The 20,828-nt window shown below is 41.9% G+C and overlaps 1 protein-coding gene across 4 annotated transcripts in view; it reads left to right on the forward strand.

Annotated features, from left to right (window-relative positions):
• The window catches only part of NR4A3 (nuclear receptor subfamily 4 group A member 3), a 40,877-nt gene that overhangs the window by 8,909 nt on the left and 11,140 nt on the right, over window positions 1-20,828 (forward strand). For all 4 annotated transcript variants that reach the window (XM_017349418.3, XM_008261574.4, XM_008261684.4 and 1 more), the window contains 4 exons: window positions 1,808-1,937; window positions 2,386-2,558; window positions 12,721-12,920; window positions 15,581-15,759. In XM_017349418.3, coding sequence (XP_017204907.1) covers window positions 1,808-1,937; window positions 2,386-2,558; window positions 12,721-12,920; window positions 15,581-15,759 — 682 coding nt within the window. The remainder of the gene's footprint in view (window positions 1-1,807; window positions 1,938-2,385; window positions 2,559-12,720; window positions 12,921-15,580; window positions 15,760-20,828) is intronic.

A 20,828-nucleotide genomic window follows, 5' to 3' on the forward strand; every position in this document is an offset into this window, starting at 1 on the left:
ACAAATAATCCACAGTCATAGTCAGCCCTAAACAACCAAGAGTTGACAAAAATGCAGACATGGTAATACATTCCACCTCTAGAAATGTCCATTAAGTTTCCCCAACAGCTTACCTTTGCTGCAGCAATCCCTTGAAAACAAATCTATACTTGAAAGGGAGGGGGCAGGATGAGGGAGAACCACCCTACAGATCTGTTAATTAAGGGAACAGGAGCAGGTTTCACCCAGTGGCTTTCTACCATTAAATTGAATTCTTTAAAAATGTGACATGAAGTGCAGTTAATGATGGGAATTCGGTGATTGAACTGTAACGATCTCTGCCTCTCCTTGCACTGCGCAGGCTCACACAAACGTGAGGAAGCCTTCAGGTTATTGGGAAAATGTATACCTGAAGCAAATGCCACTGGCACTCAGATTGGCATAAAGCCTTGAGAATGATGGCAAGAAAGCAAGTGTTAGAAATGACTGCATGGTCAATGAAAGACAGCTTCAGTGAAGAGACACAAGTTTTATATCCTTATAGACTGCTGAGAATTTAAATGCTGGAAATTCAGAAGTGTGTTTGTGTTTGGGATTTGCATTTTAGATGAAAATCACCTTCCAAAGCAGGAGAAACATGTTTTAGAGAGATAGGGTGGCTTTGTTAAGTTTCATGCAATTTAAAAACCAGCCCTTGAAGTGAAATTGGAAGATGTTAGGGTGAAAACGGAAACACAGGAGTTGGAGGTGACTGAAAGAAAAATTGGAAGTAAATCTAGACTTTTGGACACAAAATAGATCACAAAGCCCAAGCTACCTGGATTTTTTTTGTTTTTTAATGTAGCCTAGGCTTCCCAGATATATTTGTCAACAGTTTCACTCCAAGTGGTGAAATCTAGCTATTGGCATAAATGTTTTCAGTTTAAAAAAACAAGCATTCTTTTATATCCAGAGCATAAAATATGCTTATTTTTCCATGTGTCATTTCAAAATTATATGTGATTCTGAAAAATACAACATTATTTTTATATCTAAGCCAAGTGAATGACTTTTGCAATATGGTTATTTTGGTGTTTCTGTCAATAGTTATTTATGAAATGACCTATTAATGGGAATTTTCACTAATGTATGGCTCTTATATCTCTTTCTCTTGTTCTTTTATATCTAAGCTTTTTTTTTTCTTTTCTTGGATGTGATAGTGATTTTTAGTATCTAATTTCAAGAGTTTGCTTTCAAAAATCAGAAATGGCCAGCTTATCATATGTATCCTTTAAGATAAAATACACAGGCTGAGTGAGTTTCATTTGTCATTAAGACAGTATTTCATATATGTTTTAACTAGACAAATCCTGATTTTGCTTTTTGATGGTTTTCATCTCTATTGGGTAACAAAACTGTGATATTTGACTTACGATAGTGATAGCATACAAAGTACATCCCAGATACTTTTGATTTTATTTTAATAAGGTCAGCAACAATCAGGGGAGTATAACAAGTAGAAAATTGTTCCCAAAGGGATATTAAAAGTGAAGATAATCTAATCCTCCAAGGTATGATATGTTGACCTGGTAATTTCAGATATGATTTTATCATTCAGAGTTGGGTGTCTCCTGAGACTTGCTTCAGAACAATCCAAGATGATTTTCATTGTCAGCAGCTAACACTAATAAAATTGTTTTTCCTGCAGGCTAGCGTGTTAGGAAATTAAATTTATCTAATTATATGAATTGCACTGTCGCTTTTCACATTGTAATTAAAATACATCTTGTCAGGTCCTACCTCTTTCCAGAAACTGTTACTTGAGTGTCCCTGTATTGTATTTTTGCAGAGAACAGTGCAGAAAAATGCAAAATATGTTTGCCTCGCTAATAAAAACTGCCCAGTAGACAAGAGACGTCGAAACCGATGTCAGTACTGTCGATTTCAGAAGTGTCTCAGTGTCGGAATGGTTAAAGAAGGTATGAAGATGACTTTTTTTAAGCTGATTTTCTTATACATAGTCTCAGATATTGTTGAAAAATGTTAATATTTACATTGGGATGGTGAATTTCCTAGTTCCTCTTTTCCAGCATTTTATTTTTATGGTATGTTTTTTACCTAAAAATAACTGAGGACTACTTATTCTCATTTCTCAAAACCAATAATGAGCTTGTGTACACACATTTTACTTTTATTTAAGACACAAGCTTTTAGAGCTAATACATTACGAAATGCAAGTATGGGGTGGCTTCTACATTGTTTATTTCAACTCATTCTAAACATTGCCTCTTTTAAATGTTCGGTCTCATTAATGACTGCTCAACTATAATGTATTTGGATTCCTTTTTGTGATTTATAACAAAATATTTGACGGTTGTTTCTCTCTCTCTCTATCTCTCTCTCTCTCTCTCTCTCTCTCTGCATCAGTCGTGCGTACAGATAGTCTGAAAGGGAGGAGAGGTCGGCTGCCTTCCAAACCAAAGAGCCCTTTACAGCAGGAACCTTCTCAACCCTCTCCACCTTCTCCTCCGATCTGTATGATGAATGCCCTTGTCCGAGCTTTAACAGACTCAACACCCAGAGATCTTGATTATTCCAGAGTAAGTTTTACTATGTCCTGCTTTCAAATGAACCATCGGGGTCTCTATTCAAGATACTAGTAATACGAGTTGCTTGAATGACTTCGCTAGAGAGTTTTCATACCTTTTCTATATTTCTCACTTCATTTAGCAATTCAGTGCATCCATTGCACCAAATAATTTTTGCCTTATTGGATCTCTAAATGCCTTAACAAATGACCCTGACAGAGCTGCACCTGTCATACTCATTGTTGCAGGATTCCTGGTGGTTGTGCTAATGAAAATCTGCACAGGTGAACTACAATGTGTAGCTTTCTGTATGGTCTAGACCAAGTGGCTTCTGGTTTTTTCATATTGTGATCAAACCATCTGGGCAAGCCTCAAGTTATCCTTAAGCAGTTTACCCAATTGCACCGGCATTGATTGACCTGCTGCCTATTCAGAGGAATTAGAGCACTGATGGAGAGGAGTGAGCCCTGGCCTCAGCATCGGGAGGTGTCAGGAGGACTGGGATGGAACGCTGCCTCCGCTGCTTCCTGCCTGTGTCACCTGGCTCCTGCTCTTGCCTTTCTCATCCCTACGGTGGAGATGATTACAATACTTAACCCCAGAGGGGTGCTCTGAACAGCAGTCACACAAGAGTGATGAAAACATCGTGAAAATCATAAATGATTACCAGTGTTGTTAGTCAACCAAAACATATCGACATTTTCATTTCATAGGGGATGTAATCAGATCCCAGCTGTCTGAACTCTGCACATTGCCCCCAAATCTGGACAACACAGAGAAGAGCCGAGAGAGAAAGGATTTTCTGAGAAAATATATAAATGTTACCATAAGACAGTTTTTTAAAAGGACTTAAAGAGCAAACTTCTAGTAAAACAGGGTCTCAATGAGGAGGGAGGGGAAGGGAAAAAGTTGATAAAGACTGAACAATTTCTACATGTTAGACATGGTGGTACACTGACTCCTTTAAACAGCCACGAGCTGTAGGGAGCATTGTCCCACGGGAAGACAAGAAAACCTAAAAACAGAGCTTGCACACAGAAAAACAGGTAGCAGTCCAGAGGTCCCCGGATGGTTGATCGGACCTGGCAGCTACTCCCACATTGCCCTCCCCAGTTCTAATCAGCATTCCAAGCTTCTGGTTGAATGGCTGGCAAAGAGTGTGAGTTATGTCTTTGCCATGGGCCCTCCTCTTAGGTTGTAGAGTTGACAGAAATGATTGGTGTCCCTGCTGTGATCCTCTTTTCCTGCTCCTCACCCTCATTATAGGCGCTGAAGCCGCCTCTCTGCACCTGATCACAAGACTCCTATGAGAAGCATGGGAGAGCCTTAGCACCAAAGGTTGAGGACTCTTATCCTGATTACAAGTAGCATCTCTTCATGCAAGTCAAATCTCAAATAATAGTATAACAGAAGAATGCAGTTGTTGAGACTTTGGGCTTTGAAATCATGCAGGCCTAGATGAAAATCCTAATGCCACCATTTATTAGCTGGGTGACCTTGAGCAATAGGTTAAACTTTTTAATGCCTCAGTTTCCTCATCTGTGCTATGGGGTAATAATAATAATAATAATATCTTCTTCCTGGGCTTGTTTGTGAAGATTAAATATTTTGACACTTGTCAAAGCTTTAGCACAATGCCCTATATGCTATTTCCTTGGCCAAAATTTTTTACAGTGTCATTTGTCAAAAATACTAATGAGCTTGAATAGTACAAGTCAAGTACCGTGCAACACCATTAAGGTAAGTATTCTGATGCCTGTTTCACAGATGAGGAAATTCAAACTGGAAGAGGCTAATAGCTCAAGGTCATATAGCTAATATGCACTAGAAATAGAATTAGGAGCTGAGTGTACTGGACCCAAAGTCTGTGCTCTTAAATACCAAGCGTCGGTGCCTCTCTTGTTTCAGTGAGAGTAGGTGATGGAAAAAAATATTCAGGAACGAAGACTCCTCCCTCCCTGAAGCACCCCTGGCTTCTCTTTATGTAATTCATCTGAATTAATGAAGCTTCTAGATACTGCCTAGGCTAAGGCTCTAGCATACATTCTGACATTATCCCAGGGCATTTGAAATCACTATCAATGGTCGCTCAGAGAAGTTAGCCTCCCAAAGTGACTTTTTGGCCCCAAATTATGCAATTATCTGTAGACATGGCCTAATTAGTCATTCAATGGCAAACCCTCCCGGCACTTTGAGTTGTCCCAGCTGGGAACAGTCTCCACACTGCAAAATCAATCCAGCATGTTTGCTTGCCTCCACACCATTCAGTGTGTGAATCTAGAGTCATCATCCTCATCAACAAACATTTATCCAATTTAGTTGTTAGCTTTGTCCAAAATAACGGATTGACCATGCCAGAGTGTGGGTCACATTATACTATCTTTAAGGCCTGGCTCAATCTTGCAAAACATACTTACTTTAATTGCATTGTTTTAGGATCAGATTGAACCTCATAGCTTAGATTCTCCTGCTTTTAGATAGCTTTACAAAATTATCAAAAAATTGGACCAAAATCAAGTAAATTAAAAGACTTTAAAAAATACAGTGAGTTTTCATCAGAAACTTGGATGAAGGCATAGGAGCATGCTGATCACATTTGCAGATGACAGAAAGCTGGGAGGGATCGCTAATATGATGGATGTCAGTATCAACATTCAGAGTGATCTCGACAGGTTGGAACAGGAAGGGCTGAAACCATCACGGAGAAAGTTAACAAAAATAAATGTGAAGCTCAGTATTTAAAATTAAAAAAAAAAAAATGGAAGGGCCTTGGCTTGCCAGTGGTTCGTGTTAAGAAGCTCTCCGGAGTCTATTTTGTATGCACTCAATCTGAGCTAACAAAGTATGTGTGTGTGGCAAGAGGCAGGGATGCTAAATTACCTTAGTCTGCAGTAGTAGATACAGTATGGGACGACACCCGCGTTGTGGATGGTCCCAGACTCTGTCCTTTCAGACCATACTTCAAGTTTAGATCAAGTCCAATTCCAAGCTGGGATTTAAGAGGGAGATAGATACACTGTTTCTGGAAACTTGTGAAGGATGCTGGGAGGAAATATATAAACAGGAAAGGAGAAGATCTGGTGGGATTAGGTCACTCTTGTACCCTGTGGTGAAACAAACTTGTTCCCAAGAGTAGATCTGGACGGAGAGAGAGAGCAACCTCTTCCAGCTTGCACTGAAGACACACTGTCTTGGCTATAACAGCTCTGTGAAAGTGTGAATTCCTCAACACAAGAAGTAATTAAAGAGAACACGTGACAGGACTCCTTTCAAGAGGAAGGGTTATCTCGGATGACACGTCATCTTTTCCATCTACTGAGATTTTACGATTCTAAGGTTTAGCTTACTGTCCCTAAACTCGAGTGCTTATATATACATAGACATATAAGCATACATGTGGTTAAGAAACCTGTCATTTAACAAGATTGCCCATGCTTTGTTCTTTCTCAGAATATGAAGACACAAAGAATTCATTGTGTGCCTACTCAAGCCAGGCACCATCACATATATTTTTAAAAAAACATCTTATTTATTTATTTGAGAAGCAGAGTTACAGACAGAGAGAAGGAGAGACAGGGGGAAAGGTCTTCCATTTGCTGGTTCACTCCCCAAATGGCCACAATGGCCAGAGCTGTGCCAATTTGAAGCCAGGAACCAGGAGCTTCCTCCAGGTCTCCTATGCAGGTGCAGGGGCCCAAAAACTTGGGCCATCTTCTGTTGCTTTCCCAGGTGCATTAGCAGAGAGCTGGACTGGGAGAGGAACAGCCAGGACATGAGCACCTATATGTGATGCAGGTGTCGCAGGCAGAAGCCTAGCCCACTACACCACAGCGCCAGCCCCCACATACATTTTTATATATGTTCACTTGAGCCCCCAGCCTTGTGTGATATACTTTATGATTTTGTTCCTTTTTTGACTGTCACTCACCAAAATTCAATGTTCATATGTTCATAGTACCTTCCCTTGAAAGTTTTTACATTTACAAATTCACAGAACTAGAGGTGAACTTGAGAGCATCTAATCCAACTCCTGTATTTTCAGAGGGGTAAATTAAGGCTTAAAGGGGCTAATGGGTTTGCCTTGAGGTAGGTGGCAGAGCTAGGACAAGATCCAGATCTCATCACTCAAGGTAATAAGAGGGGTCTTCAAAAAGTTCAGAAAATGTATATTACAAAAAAAAAAAAAGGCAAAAAAACAACACCACATAGCTATGCCTGCATTCCACTTTTTTGCACCAAAATTAACATTTCTTTAATTCCATTTTCCCATGAGTTTTTTTTTTTTTTTTTTTAAGAAGCAAAGAGAGACAGAGAAAAGAGAATACTCCCGTTCTCTGATTCACTCCCCAAATGCTTACAATGGCTAAGACTGGGCCAGGCTTAAGCTAAGAGCTGGGAACTTAATTCAGGACTCTTATGTGAGCAGCAGAGACCTAGCAGAGACTAGCACCGGTGGCCTTCTGGGATCTGCATCAGTAGGAAGCGAGAATGGGAACCAGAGTAAGGGTGCAAACCCAGGCACTCCAATACGGAATGCAGGCATCCCGACTGGTAGTGTAACTGCTAGGCCAAATGCCTGCTCCAACTATAAACCTTTTGAAGAACACTCATATGTTTCTGTTTTATAATATTGCTGCTTGTACCAATGTCAATTTACTAGATTGTTTAAAAAAAGGCTTTTTATATTTTACAATATTATAATTACAACATTAATATCAATTATTTTTAACTGGCAAATAAATGCCAATTTACTATATTTTTTAAAATAGAAGCTTCATTATATTTTATAATACTATAATTGCAATAATAGTAATATCCATTAGTGTTTTTTTTTTTAAAAAAACAGGCAAGCCATTTAGAAGTAAAAATAAAAAACTGAGAGTCTCTTCTTCCTCTTCTGATCCTACCTCTCGGGATAACCAAGGTTAACAGTCTAGTATGTATCTGTAATTTATTCCATTTTAAGTAAGATTTTGCCCTGTCAAATTTGTGCCAGATAGTAGATCTGACAAACACGATTTATTAGCAGTACCAACTTCCCCCAGTGAATCAGGTTAATAGAGAAAGAAGAAAATGCTCGCCAGCCTGGTGTGTTTCGGTCTTCATGGATCAGCGTTTGTGCCTTTAAGGAGTCAATGAGCAGTTTTCTCCCCATTTGTGGGGAAGGGCAGGGTTTAGTTCCAAGTCCCAGAAGGAATGAATGTTTTAGAGGCCAGAAAGAGAGCTCCTGAGCTTTGTGACGTGTTCCTGGCCCTGGGACTTTCACTTCTCCTTTGGGCAAAACTTCTCTCCCACAAAAGTGAGTTCAGATCCTTGTACATCAGTGCAGTCAAAACATGTCACATTCAATTTGTTTCTCCTTGAAATGCTGCGAGTCTCTGCCCACAGTTGCTTTTCATTTAGCAATGCAAGTCTATATAGATAACTCGGCTTGGCTTTGGAGGCTGCATAATTGCTAATGAGAAAATATACTTAACGTCCTCATTAGTTGGTCATTTGAAATATTTTTCGGCACACTAGGGTGTTTGTGGTAATCGGTGTTACTTAATGCAGAAGCAGGCTTAAATAGGAGAAACATTGCCTGGATAAAACCAGACACCAGCAAGTGACATTTAAATGGGAACAAGATAGCCGTAAGAAACAACATGGCTAACACATGTTAGATCTACAAAGTCAGCAGCAGGTCTAAGACTGCTAAAAGAGTAGTTGCTGGAGGCTTCTCAGAAGCCCCTCTCAAACTGCCCTGCTTCACAGGATGACTGCAGCCCAGTCCGGCCCCCTCCATGGCACTGTCTCCTTATCTAAATGTAGAGGAGATGGGGTCAAATGCACTCCCTTGACCCCCTCTACCCTTCTGACTCCCTGACCCTCTAACTGTTACATCTGCTGCAGTTCTGCTGTGGGCACAGGTCAGCATTTCCCAAAGCTGGGGGCCCAGAAAGTGCTGCAGTGTTTGCTTAAAAGCGGATTCCCAGGCTACAGCCAGACCTCTCGAATCAGAATTGGGAGGAAGGGGAAGCAGACAAGTGCCTCGGATGATTCTTTGGCATGCTGGGGTTTGAGAACCTTCAATAGAGATTCACAATCACAAGTCAGTCATTCCTTCAATTTTCCAGCTTTTCTTGGGGTTGGGAAGAGATAAGCAATAGATATATACGTTTTTCAGAAATTAATGTATTTTACACATATTTATTGAGTAGCTGATGGATGTCATGCACTACATAACTGTTGAGATGTCTTTCGTGGGAGGAGAGGAGTTTTGTGAGTCTTTTGAGGAGGGGCAGGCGGTTAGATCAGAAAAGAAGAAATTTGCGGGAAAATATACTCATTGCCAATTTGTTTTCATTGCCAATTTTTAAAACACCACTTTTTAAAATGTAAGGACATAAGAATACATCTAGATTGTTTGACTCATAGAATGATCACATTTAAAACATTTTGATATATAAAGACTCAGAGAAAGTAGCCTTCTACGGAGTGAAAAACACGTCCTTAGGATAATTTTACATATTAGGCAGGGCTGAAAGGGAGATGCTATTAAAGCACCACCTTGCCAACTTTTAGAACTGGTGTTCTCCAAGGCTCTCTCTTAATTCCCTTTTAAATATTTTATTTTAGGCATAGGCTGTTGCTCAAGTCTGACTTGCACAGCTGTGCTATTGCCATATGAAGTGTGTAGACTCACTGGAGTTTGAATAATATCCATTGCCGTTTGCAGCTCTTGGCCATTATTCTGGGTGCTTCAGAGAAATCTCCACTAGGGCTGGCTGTTAGTAACTGTGTAACACTGTGACTCTGAGTTGTCTACTGTAAGGCCAGAGTTCTGGTAGACCAGTTATGTCTACTGGCTGCAATAAAAAAAAATCAAGGCAAACAGGGGAAAAAATTTCATTTTAAAAGACTTTTTGTATTTGGCCTATATTTAATTGGCATGATCAGTAGACAAATATTTCTGTATTTTCTTCAGTGAGCCCCAGATCTATCCAGTTCTAAGAGAATAATCTAGAAGAGCCCAGAAGCAGGGCTGGGGGTCCAGTGCTTCCAACTTCCGTCTAAACTGGTAGGTCAGGCAGAGAAGAATCTAAAGTGTTTTGCTATTCAAATCTTATATTCAATAGAAGAGACACTTGACTTCTCCCTTCCCCCTCTAGTTCCCCCCCTCCCCCCCAGTTGCTGGTGGCTCAGGCTGAATCCAGTTTGACTCCAGAGTTCTGGGATGTGGACCAGAATCACTGCAGGTGCAGCCCATAGGATTTGGCGTGAGCCTGGCAGGCCAGGCCTGCTGGCTTTCCTCCTCACTGAGCTCCATCAGAGAAAAGTACACACACACAGGGCGGCAGAGACTGCATCTCCCTGTGTGCAGGAGGCATGAAATGTGAGCCAGCAGGAGCAGAGGCCTGCAGAGGACCCTGTGTGCTCTCATGGGTTTTGAACAAATATTAGAAGCATAGGTTGTTGTGTTGTAAGCCATGGTTTCAGGAAAGTCAGTGCAGACAGGAGCTGTTGGGTCCCATTCCTGGGGAAAAGTTTACATCCTATGGTCTTTTTACTCTCCATTTAACCACTGTTTTTTTTGTTTGTTTGTTTGTTTGTTTTGTTTTAATAATACTTAATCAATATCAGATTCTAGGCAATCACATCATACCTGGTGCAATTTACCAACATATACAATCACTGAATGCAAGACCCAGAAGGAATCTTAGGGATAAGCTAATCCTGTTGATTACTGTCTTGGAGGCAAAAACAAAACCAGAGAGGCTAAGTGACTCAACTAGAGCTACAGAGCAGTTCAGTGCTAGAGCCTGGTTGAGGATCCAATGACCTGCTTGCCTGATCCATCATACTTTGTTCTGTTCCATAGCACCACTCATTTGGCTTTTAAAAGGCAGTCCTGCCCTGAATGTCATCCTGCCCTTGGGGAACACATGGAATTAGAGTCATAAAAGAGGAGAAACTGGGAAAAATTTAAATCCCTTTTCCCATTCTCCTCCAGTTAAGAGTGTATATGCTGAAAGGAGAAGGTGGGAAATGGGTACAACACAGGCTCATGCTGATCCCTGAATGTCCCTGGGAAAGGAGGATTGCTTCCTTCTGGACTTTGCTCCATCACATCACAGAAAATCCAGGGCCTCCCAGAGTCCCAGACACTGTGTGTGATTGTTGGGAACCGAGGAGTCGGGGCTCTGAACTGGACCCAGAATTACAGATCTTACAAAGCCAGGGCTGAAATTTAGAAACCTGCTTCAGCCCAGCCCCCTATTTTATAAATATTGAAACTGGGTGCTGCTGATAGTTCCAAGAACTGACAACTTGTGAAACATGTTCTGCATAGCAGGCCCTTCACATGGTTTTTCAAATTTAATCATCACAACAGTTTGAGAAAGGTTTTGTACCCATGTTACAGAGGAGAAAATTGAGGCTCAGAGAAGTGTTACAGTATTTAACATATTAGGGACCAGACAAAACTTGGATTAAAGTAGGTTGGCTCTCTGTCTAATGATTCTTAAGTTATTTTTATGCTGTGTACTGGAAAAACACAAAGAAAAAGAAAGGCCCAGTTAGACAAGTGCCGCATTTCCTCACACCCAGATAGCTTTGCAATAAGTAAATTGTGCTTATTGCCTGTTTCTTATTGACGAATTCTCCTCCCACCAGGTTAGAGAAGAGTGGCAAACTTCAGCATTACCTTGACTGTTCTTTCAGTGAAAAAAAATCCAACAATTATTTGTTGATATGTGCCAGTCACTGTGCTGTTGACAGAAACATGGGACCCATGAATATATACCTGGGAAGCTTCAATTAGAGTAAAGCAAAATGCTTTGTAAAGATTTCAGAAATGATCCCGTAGGCTGCCAACTAGTAACATCAGGCACGGTAGTGCCTGGAGGTGTAGGACTTATGGCCTAAGTCTTAAGTCTTGGCTGTACCACTGCTGGGTATGTAACTGGGAAAGCTTCTTAATTCTATGAGCCTCAATTTCCTTATCTGTTAAGTCAAGATTAACATCCATGCCCCATAAGGCTCAACTGAGAGAAGGGATGCAAAATCACGCTTAGTCCTGTTAAGGTGAAGGAAATGATGTGCATATGTACTTGAGTGTTTCAGCATATCTTTTAAATCTCTTTGTTGTTGGTTGTCCCTTGATTATTATCTTGGTATATCAACCTTCCTGCCCAAAGCAGAAATGTTTTCCCTTCAATGACTCAAGCAAGAGCCTGGTTCTACCGGAATACCCAAATGCTGCTAGAGCCTTTATTTCTACTTGTACCCTTCTACTTGTACCTTTATTTTCCTGGGACTTTCTAGATCAATGCAGTCCAACAGATCTTTCTGCAGCAATGGGAATGTTCTACACCACATTCAGTTATTGAACACTTGAACTGTAGCCAGTGTGGCTGAGGAACTGAATTTTAAATTTTAATTAATTTAAGTAGCCTCAAGGCCTCAGATGGCACGTAGTTACCTGGGCTCTGTCAAGGACATCTCCCCTTCCTCCACTTTCGGATTTATCTCACAGAGATCCATCAACATCAAGCAGAATTACTTCTTGTGTCCTGTTGGTTAATTCTGATTCTCAGACTTCAACAACTACAGTCCCGATAAATCCCAGATTTTCTGGTTTAGTGGACCTGAGGTGGGGCCTGGATTTGTCATTTCTAACCCCTTCCCAGGTGGTGCTGATGATGCTGGCCCCAAAACCACACTTTGAGACCCACTGGGAGAATTTGGCATCTTGTTGAGAGACTGCTATGCTATAATAGAATCAGCAGAGATGTGAGGTCCATCAGGCCCAGGCCCCATGGGAGCAATTCTCAACATGGGCAGCCCTTTGGAATCACTCAGGGAGCTTTTACAATGCCCTGTGGCCAAACCCTACCCCAGACCAACTACTTTAGAATCTCTGGGGGTGGGGTCCAGACAAGGCATGTTTTCCAGAGCTCCACAGTGGAGACTGGAGAGCCATTGCACTAATGGGATTTGAGCAAATGTCTTTGTCTATGGAATGATAAAATGAAGGTCATTTTATTTCTGTGAGAATCAGATGAGACTGTGAATAGGACCGGGTTTTATAAATGGTGGGATCTAAAATCAAGGACTTAGGCATGGATAGGCTTGTGAGAGCCAATCTGCGAATGAATCAGGAGAACGCTGCTCTCTGTGGTTTGCATTTCAGTACTGCCCTACCGACCAGGCCGCTGCGGGCACAGATGCTGAACACGTGCAACAGTTCTACAACCTTCTGACGGCCTCCATTGACGTATCCAGAGGCTGGGCGGAGAAGATTCCGGGATTTACTGATCTCCCCAAAGAAGATCAGACGTTACTTATAGAATCAGCCTTTTTGGAGCTGTTTGTTCTCAGACTTTCCATCAGGTAATTGCTACGATTTTCTCTTCCTTCAGTCCATTCCTTCCTTTGAAAGAAATTGGAAAGCTTCTGTGTTTATAAATGAACCGTCAGTGAAGAGTCCAATCAAGAAGCAAATATGAAATATGATCTGTGTATTAGTCCACTTTCTATTGCTATATAACAAAAAATCTGAGGCTGGGTACTTTGTAAAAAAAAATGAGTTTTACCAAGATCAGTTCTTTGGAGGCTGCAAACCTGAATACTATGGGGTTGGCCCTCGTACTGTGAATACTATGGCTGTGTGACAGCATAGCAAATGGCGTCATGGTGGTAGCAAGTGCCAGAGGGAGAGATCCCATGGTGAAACAGGGAGCCAGAGAATGGGGAGGAGCCAGGGTTGCTTTTTTATAACAATCCACATTCCTGAAAACTAACTCACTTCATGAGAACTGCATTAATCCCCTCTGAGGGCAGTGCCTGCAAGGACCCAGTCATCTCCCTCCAGGCTCCACCTCTGAGAGGTCCCATTACCTTCCACACTGACCCCTGACGACCAAGTCTCCAACACATAGACACTGAGGGCATAAATCACATCCAGACTGGGGCACTTAGTGCTCAGTAAACACTTTCTGAGTGAAGCAATGCATAATGCTCTTCATTCAAGAACTGGAGCACTGAACCAGTGGCCTGGACCCCTCGCTTCTAGTGCCAGTTCTAATATGAACTAACATGGATAAGACCCTGAGCCAATTGCTTGCCTCACTGGATATTCAGTTCCCTCCTTTCTAAAATGGAGAGGTTGGATTTTTGAAGTCCATGGCAGGTCCAACATTCTAGCCATCCAGGAAGATTTTCTTGGCACTTAAAGGTATTTCCTGGGAGCAAGTATTTGCTTTAGGACATTGCATTTAACTCATTGGTTTCTATTTAACAAGTTACTGTTCCAGTGGACTTGCTGAGGCTCCAGAGAGTTCCCACAGCTTCTCAATCCTCAATGTTTACTCCGAGAACAGCTCCTGGATCCAAAGATTTGGTCCAACCTATCATAATTAATGAAACCAAATGCAAAGAGGAAGTGATTGAGCAAAACACTAGAACCTCAGCTCTAAACTCCCCTTGTAAATTCCACATGTAGACTTTTTCTTAAACTTTATTACTGTTTTTATTCTGGCATAGCACATTTAATTCCACTTTCTTTGTTTCTTTTCATAATTTTTAGGAGATTACACCAACATCTCACCAAGTATTATAGAAAAAAATAAGCATCTTTACCCTCTTTCTCATGCTTACCACCCTCCACCTCCACCAAAGTGCAGGTTCCCATGCATAGTTCCCATCTATTTTGGTTTAGGAGATCTTGGAAGATGTCCAAGAATCTGCATGTTAAACTCATGCTCTGGTAATTCTGATGCCAGTGTTTAGAGAACGTATTTTAAATTCTAAGATTGAATCATCTGTCCTGTGTGTGTGTGCCTTCAGTGGGAGATCAGTGGGAAAGGAGGGGTGGAGTTACAACTAGAATGCCACTGATTAGCTTCATGTGCTGCCAATCCTGTGTACGCCAGAGCCAAGCCAGCAATGTGACCATCATCTATTAGGCACACAGTAAAGGATTAAATAAGCTTCATGCAGGCAGGCACCGTATATGTCCTGCTCACCAAGACCTCTCCAGTGGCTGGCTGTGGGCATGGCACAGTAAATACTCGCTGAGTGAAGAAATGAATGAAGCTGTTCACCCCAGAAGCCCCACTTGAGAGGTATTACCTTGTAAATGCAGTTGTTCAAGAAAAGGAAATGTGTGGCAAGAGATATGAAAGTGAAAGGGAAGCTAAGATTAAAGTAAGGGCAACAGAGAATTCAGAATTAGTTGCACCTAATACTTGGTAACTCTTCCTGTGTGCCAGACACTATGTATGGCTTTCAAATTCTTTATTTTATTTAATTCCCTCCACAATCTTAGGAGGTAGCAATCACAATCCCTGTTTTATCGCTAAGGAGAAGGAAGTCCACAGAGATTAAAGGCGTACCCAAGACCTCCCTGCTAAGCAGTGACGTCCAACTAGAAGCTCCAGGGCGCCTTCCATGAGACAATAACGGGATGATTATGAACATAATATAAATTATCAGGGTAGATTTGGAGAGTCCTCCATGGTATCACTGTTAAAAACAGAAAAGGTAATATAAAATCAGGACTCATTTTTATATTAGGCCACTGTTTAGTTCATGATTGACTTCTGGCACTTGCAGAGAACTGGGTTTTTAAAAGTCTGCAGAATGGAATTGCAGTGTCTAGCCTGAGGCCTTTTCCGGTTTTGACATTTAAGAAAAAATGGACAAGCCCTGACTCAGGATCCCTGAAGAAACAACCTCCTGTTCATTGCAGAGAGAGGCAGTGCACTGGGCTTCATCTCTGTGGTCCATGAGTGCCCGTTCCTCCACATTCTGTCCCAGGATAAGCCAGCAACTGATTCAAGTAAAGACAGCAGGAGCCAAACACCCTACCTTCCCATGAGCTGAGGCTCACTCAGGATGTCAACAGAAACAAGTCATGTGGTGATTAATGCCTAGATACGCAGTCTTGTACATCACAGGTGTCTGGGTGTGCTTCCCAGCACCACCCTGGGTTCCAAACACTGCCCGTGGTCACGTAGAGCCTGTTTCATGTGTCTCTCCCTACCCTCCAGGTCGAACACTGCTGAAGATAAGTTTGTGTTCTGCAATGGACTTGTCCTGCATCGACTTCAGTGCCTTCGTGGATTTGGAGAGTGGCTCGACTCCATTAAAGACTTTTCCTTAAATTTGCAGAGCCTGAACCTTGATATCCAAGCCTTAGCCTGCCTGTCAGCACTGAGCATGATCACAGGTAAGCACCACCCCACCAAAACTCCATGTGATCAATCACGGCCCCTTTGGCTCCTTTTCTGACTTTTGTCAGAAAATTAGGAAATTAGGAAAATGACTGCTACTTTTCCAACCTAATTTCAACAAACATGCATCTGCAACTTGTCATGAACTTCTAAGACAGAGGATTCCTAATCTGTTGAGTTATCATTGTCAACAAACCCAAATATGAAAAATCTAACTTTGTATGGAGCTCTACTGATGGTTGGACCAACTGCATTAGGGTGATTTTCACAGAGTGTTTCCAAGGAAGACTACCTTAACTAGCTCAGTTGTGTGGGACAAAAGTGGTGAAGTCACTTGCTAGTGACTAGAGACACATAAAATATAATTTGATGTAATTGCTTTGATTGGCAGAGGACTGATGTAACATATTCAGTGTCTATATTATGCTCCTCTTTCTCTGTATGTCTCTCCTTTTCTATTTTTAGATCCCTAGGTAGATGGGGTTAGGCGGTGCACATTAGGTAAGGGAAGTTTGTACTGCATCCTTGTAGCATTTGAACCCTGGCTCCCTCCGCTCCTTAGTACTTCCAGGTTCCTCTTGGATTTCATCCTTTTCTGTGAAACTTAGGCCTGGTGAGGCACTGATAGGAGTTTCAGAAGAAGGTACCCAGACCTAGTATCCATCACTGCCTTTTGGGTCACACCCAAACACAGGCTAAGCTGCTGGACTGAGGGTTAAAGTTCAGATTGATATACTCTTAACTGCAAAAAACATGCGTTTCAGGCAGGCGGTGAGTTTCCAGCGGCCCAGATGCACTCTCTTGCAGATGACCTCTTCTTCCTGATGTATCAGAAACATGCATTGGTTTGCCTACACATTGTTAATATGTACCTTCTTGGGGCATTTCCGGTTAGCTGTGTCTGTATGCCCTAAGAGGTTTATGTGTTGAACAGTTTACATGAAGCAAAAGAAAAGCAAATGGCACACGTGTGCTGCAGTTTGAAATCAGACACTAGTTGGCTCCTTCAGTGATCCAAGCAGAACTTGACTTTCTCTTGGTCTTTTGTCCTGGATGAAAAACTCACTTCTTTTGGTGGGGCTGTCAGAGACTTTATGTCATTAATGAAAAAAACAAGAGCAGTCTCAAAGAGTATGGTCCTGTTTGGAGGGCTTTCAAATAGTATACCAGAGCACATTTGAGGCACAAGTATCAGAGCATTTCAAAAAGTTAGAAGAAAAATGAAATTAAAAGAGAAGTTTATTTTGGCACCAAAAAATTTGGAGTGCATGCAGTTTTTTCATAACAGCATTTTTTCATGAACATTTTGAAGACTCCACATATTACTCCAGCAGGCCTGTAATGAAAGTGGCTCGAAGGTTACCTTTGAATTAAAAGTCTTCAGATCAAATTCAAAACCATTCATCTCTTCCTAAGAATGTTAAACATTTCAAATTAGAAAGTATGGGGTTTTGTTCATTTAAAAAAAAAAAAGCAGAAAACAAAAACTAGAGGCAGCCCTCACTTTTTGTAAATAAAACTAGTCATGGCCACATCTCTATGGAGATGAGTGTTGAGCCCAATTAATCAACAAATGTTCACTGATCTAGGCACTGTGCTGCATGTCATTGGGCTTACAGAGATGGTAATACATGTCCTAGGAAGAGCTAGAACATGCAAACTAATACATAAAACACAAGGTGTTGAGTGCCACAGTGGGGACATGGGAGTGGGTACAAAATGCCTGGAGACCCCAAGTGGGAGGGGTCTTATTGGAAGAGATCACAGCAGCTGGTCCTTGATAAAAGCAGAGGATGTCTATAGCTAAATTGAAAGGCATGATAATTCCAGGCATAAATAAAAATTTGCTTAAGTCACTTGAAAATATGGCTGTCATAAGTTTCAAGAAGGAAATGACCAAAAAATAGAGCAATGGGGGCTGCAGCTGGTCTGATAGGTAAGGGTGGGGGAGAGCATGAAGAACCTTTGAAGCCTCAATGAGTTAGGGAGAATTTATCCTGAGAGCAATGGGGATCCACAGAAGGTTTCCTCCAGTGATGCTCGATAGCCACGTTTACATTTTAAGGTCTACTCTGACAGCTGGTTTTAAGCACAAATTAGAGGGGGAAAGGAACTAAGAGGAAAAAGACCAGTCCCATAGTATGAGGAGGGTTCACCCCTGAGGTCTACATCTTTTCTAGTTTTACTTTTTAAGTGGAAATCAATAGACAACCAAGAGGTCATGACATGTAGGTGGCCACACAGCCCCAACAGGGAGAGATTGGGCAGTTTAGTGCAGAGAGCTCCAAGTAGGACCTGGGAGAAGGATGATGCCAGTGCTCTCTACAGCTGCTTTGCTGTGTGTCCTGTGGTTAGAGCTACTCTTCCCACTGCCCATTTATGTGGAATGCTGAAAGAGGAGGCCATTTGGCATGGCAGAAATAACATGGACTTCCACCCCCAGATTTTAATCTCGGTTTCAGTACTTAATCAGTATGTGCTATTGAGTAATGCATTTCATTGTTCCTTCATGGGGTGACAGGGAGGACGGTAGGGAATGGGGTTTGTGATGTGACCAAACTGGACACAGGATAGGACACTCCCCCTGGAGCGATAGTAACAGAGGCTCCCTCAAATTAGGCGCATGGCTGCCCTTTCCCCATGGAAATCCTGGGTAGCCCAAAATCAAACTCATGAGGAAACAGGGGGTGACTTTTGAAGGTATTACATTCGCTGTCTATCTTTTTGGAAACTTGAGAGAGAGAGGCTGGAAGGAGAACAGTGATATTAAATAATCTGCACTTACCAAGCACCTACAATGGACCAGGTGCCTGTGGTGGGTGTCTTTGGACCTCCACCCAGGGGTAGCTCCAGTTCCTACCCACATTCCTACCAGATTGAGCAAAAGGAGTTATTGCAGGTCCTGTGCTTATACCTACAAGAAAATAAGCCCTCTTTTGTGGTTTCTGGACTTGGCACTTTCTCTGGGCTCTGCTGGGTGGGAGCGGGTTTGAAATATGTGAAAACATCAGGAGATGGCAGAAATGGCAGTGCCTGGGAAACCCTGTGCACTGCTGTGGAAGTTAATTGTCATTTGAATATAGGCCTCCCTGAGTCTTGACTTCTGAGTTAGGTCCATTGCTCATAAAGGGTGCTCGTGGAAGAGTGGCTGGGCTACTGGCATTAGATGGTTTGCCCCCAGTTATCTGTAGGAAACCACCGAGAGGGACTCATGAAAGGGAAATGGAGCCTTAGAAGCTCGCCCAGTCTTTTTTCCAGGAAAATATTAAGAATCTGAACACTATTGGCGGCTTACACAAATAGGGCTTTATCTCCCCCTAATTCTTCTTTTTTTTTTCTTTTTCTTTTTCCTCTTCTCTCTGTGCTGCTCAAGAGAAACTGCGCGGTGAGGTGAGGCAGGAAATGGTTTCTTTCAGATCACTCTTCTTTCCTACAGAAGTAGGGAGTTCCCCACAGTTGTGGTTTTCAAATGTTTTTAGGTCTCCAGATGATCTACTCTACCCGTTGTCTTTTACCAGTGCCGCATCCCTGAGTGATGGGATGCAAAGATGAACCAAGCCTGACTGTTGCTGTCAGGAAGGATGCTATCTGCCAGGAAGTCATAAACGGTTCCGATGTAAAGAGCTCAGTGTATGGCGGCCAGTGCTCAGATCTTAAAAGAGTCAGACTCAGTATGGAGGAAGTCCACATTATTGCTACTTTTTGGGGGTGAAGAAAGGTGAATATTTGGTCATGAATGACTTCCCAAAGTGATAGGTAGCATCTAGACATGGGAGGATAATGGACATTCCAGATCAGGAAAACAATAGCAGGGACATTGACCATGGAACACCTCAGCACATTTGGGGGGTGGGGGAGAATGAATAGAGTTGCATTATCTGACCTCAGTAGAAAGGAGAAAGAAATTAAAAGTATACAGGTGATTACACTCCACTACTATATGTCCTGGAGTAAGCAAGAGAGACAGACTGTGAATCCACTGTGAGTCATAGTTTCTTGGCCCCTGGTGGTAATAGCTGAGAGAACATTATGTGCTATGTGAAAATTTAAAGGATTTTCAGGAAAAAAAAACTAACTCTGTGTGATATTTACCTTATGACCTGTTACTAATGACCCAACCTTAAAAGTAAAATGCATTTTCCATATAATAATAGGATAAATAAGATGGGAAAGGTAGGTTTATTTTATTTATTATTTTAAAAATTTATTGCTAGCCATTTAATTTTTTTTTTGAGAGGCAAAGAGATAGAGAGACAGACAAAAACATAGAGAATGCCCATCTACTGGTTCACTCCACAGGTGCTTGGAAAAGCTAAGCTGGGGTGGGCCAGGCTGAAGCAGGGATGTGAGAACCCAGTCCGGATTGCCCACATCCATCACATGTGGCTTCTCAGGGTCTGAATTATCAGGAAGCCAGAGTAAGGAGCCAAAAAAGGAATGTGGCTCACACACTCTGATGTGAGATGCAGGCACCTTAACTACTAGGTTGAACACCAGACCCGAAAAGATAGTTGTAGATCAGATAGAGAGAATCCTGAGTGCCAAAGGCCATGTTGTGAATCACCACGTTAAAAATGAATGTTCTGTATGGTGTTTCCTTTCTCAGGTCTTCCATCATGTGAGGAAATGACTCTTTTTTCTACCTGTATTTTCCCTGGTCTTTTTGGAACATGAGCTGTAAGACAGAAGAAGTTGAAGAGGGTAGAACCAGGGGCAGAAAGTGGTGAAAGAGTGACATGGCAGGGATGAGACTAGTGGCTGCTCCTGTCTCAGCCTCCACCACCTGTCTTTCCAGAGCTCCCCAGCTCGCTCTAAATGGTTACCAGGTTATCCTGTTTTTGCATCAGATATAGTCATCAGCTACATTTCAGTGAAAACTAAGTGTAAAACTTGTCAAGACAGTTTTATTTATTTATTTGAAAGGCGGAGAGAGAAACAGAGAGATCTTCCATATGCTGGTTCACTCCCCCAGATGGTTACAACAGCAAATACTGGGCCAGGCTGAAACCAGGAGCTGGGAACTCCATCCAAGTCTCCCACATGTGGGAGGCAGGGACTCAGGTAC

This window comes from Oryctolagus cuniculus, chromosome 1 (genome assembly GCF_964237555.1).
Source record: "Oryctolagus cuniculus chromosome 1, mOryCun1.1, whole genome shotgun sequence".
In the NCBI taxonomy this organism is placed as follows: Eukaryota; Metazoa; Chordata; class Mammalia; order Lagomorpha; family Leporidae; genus Oryctolagus; species Oryctolagus cuniculus.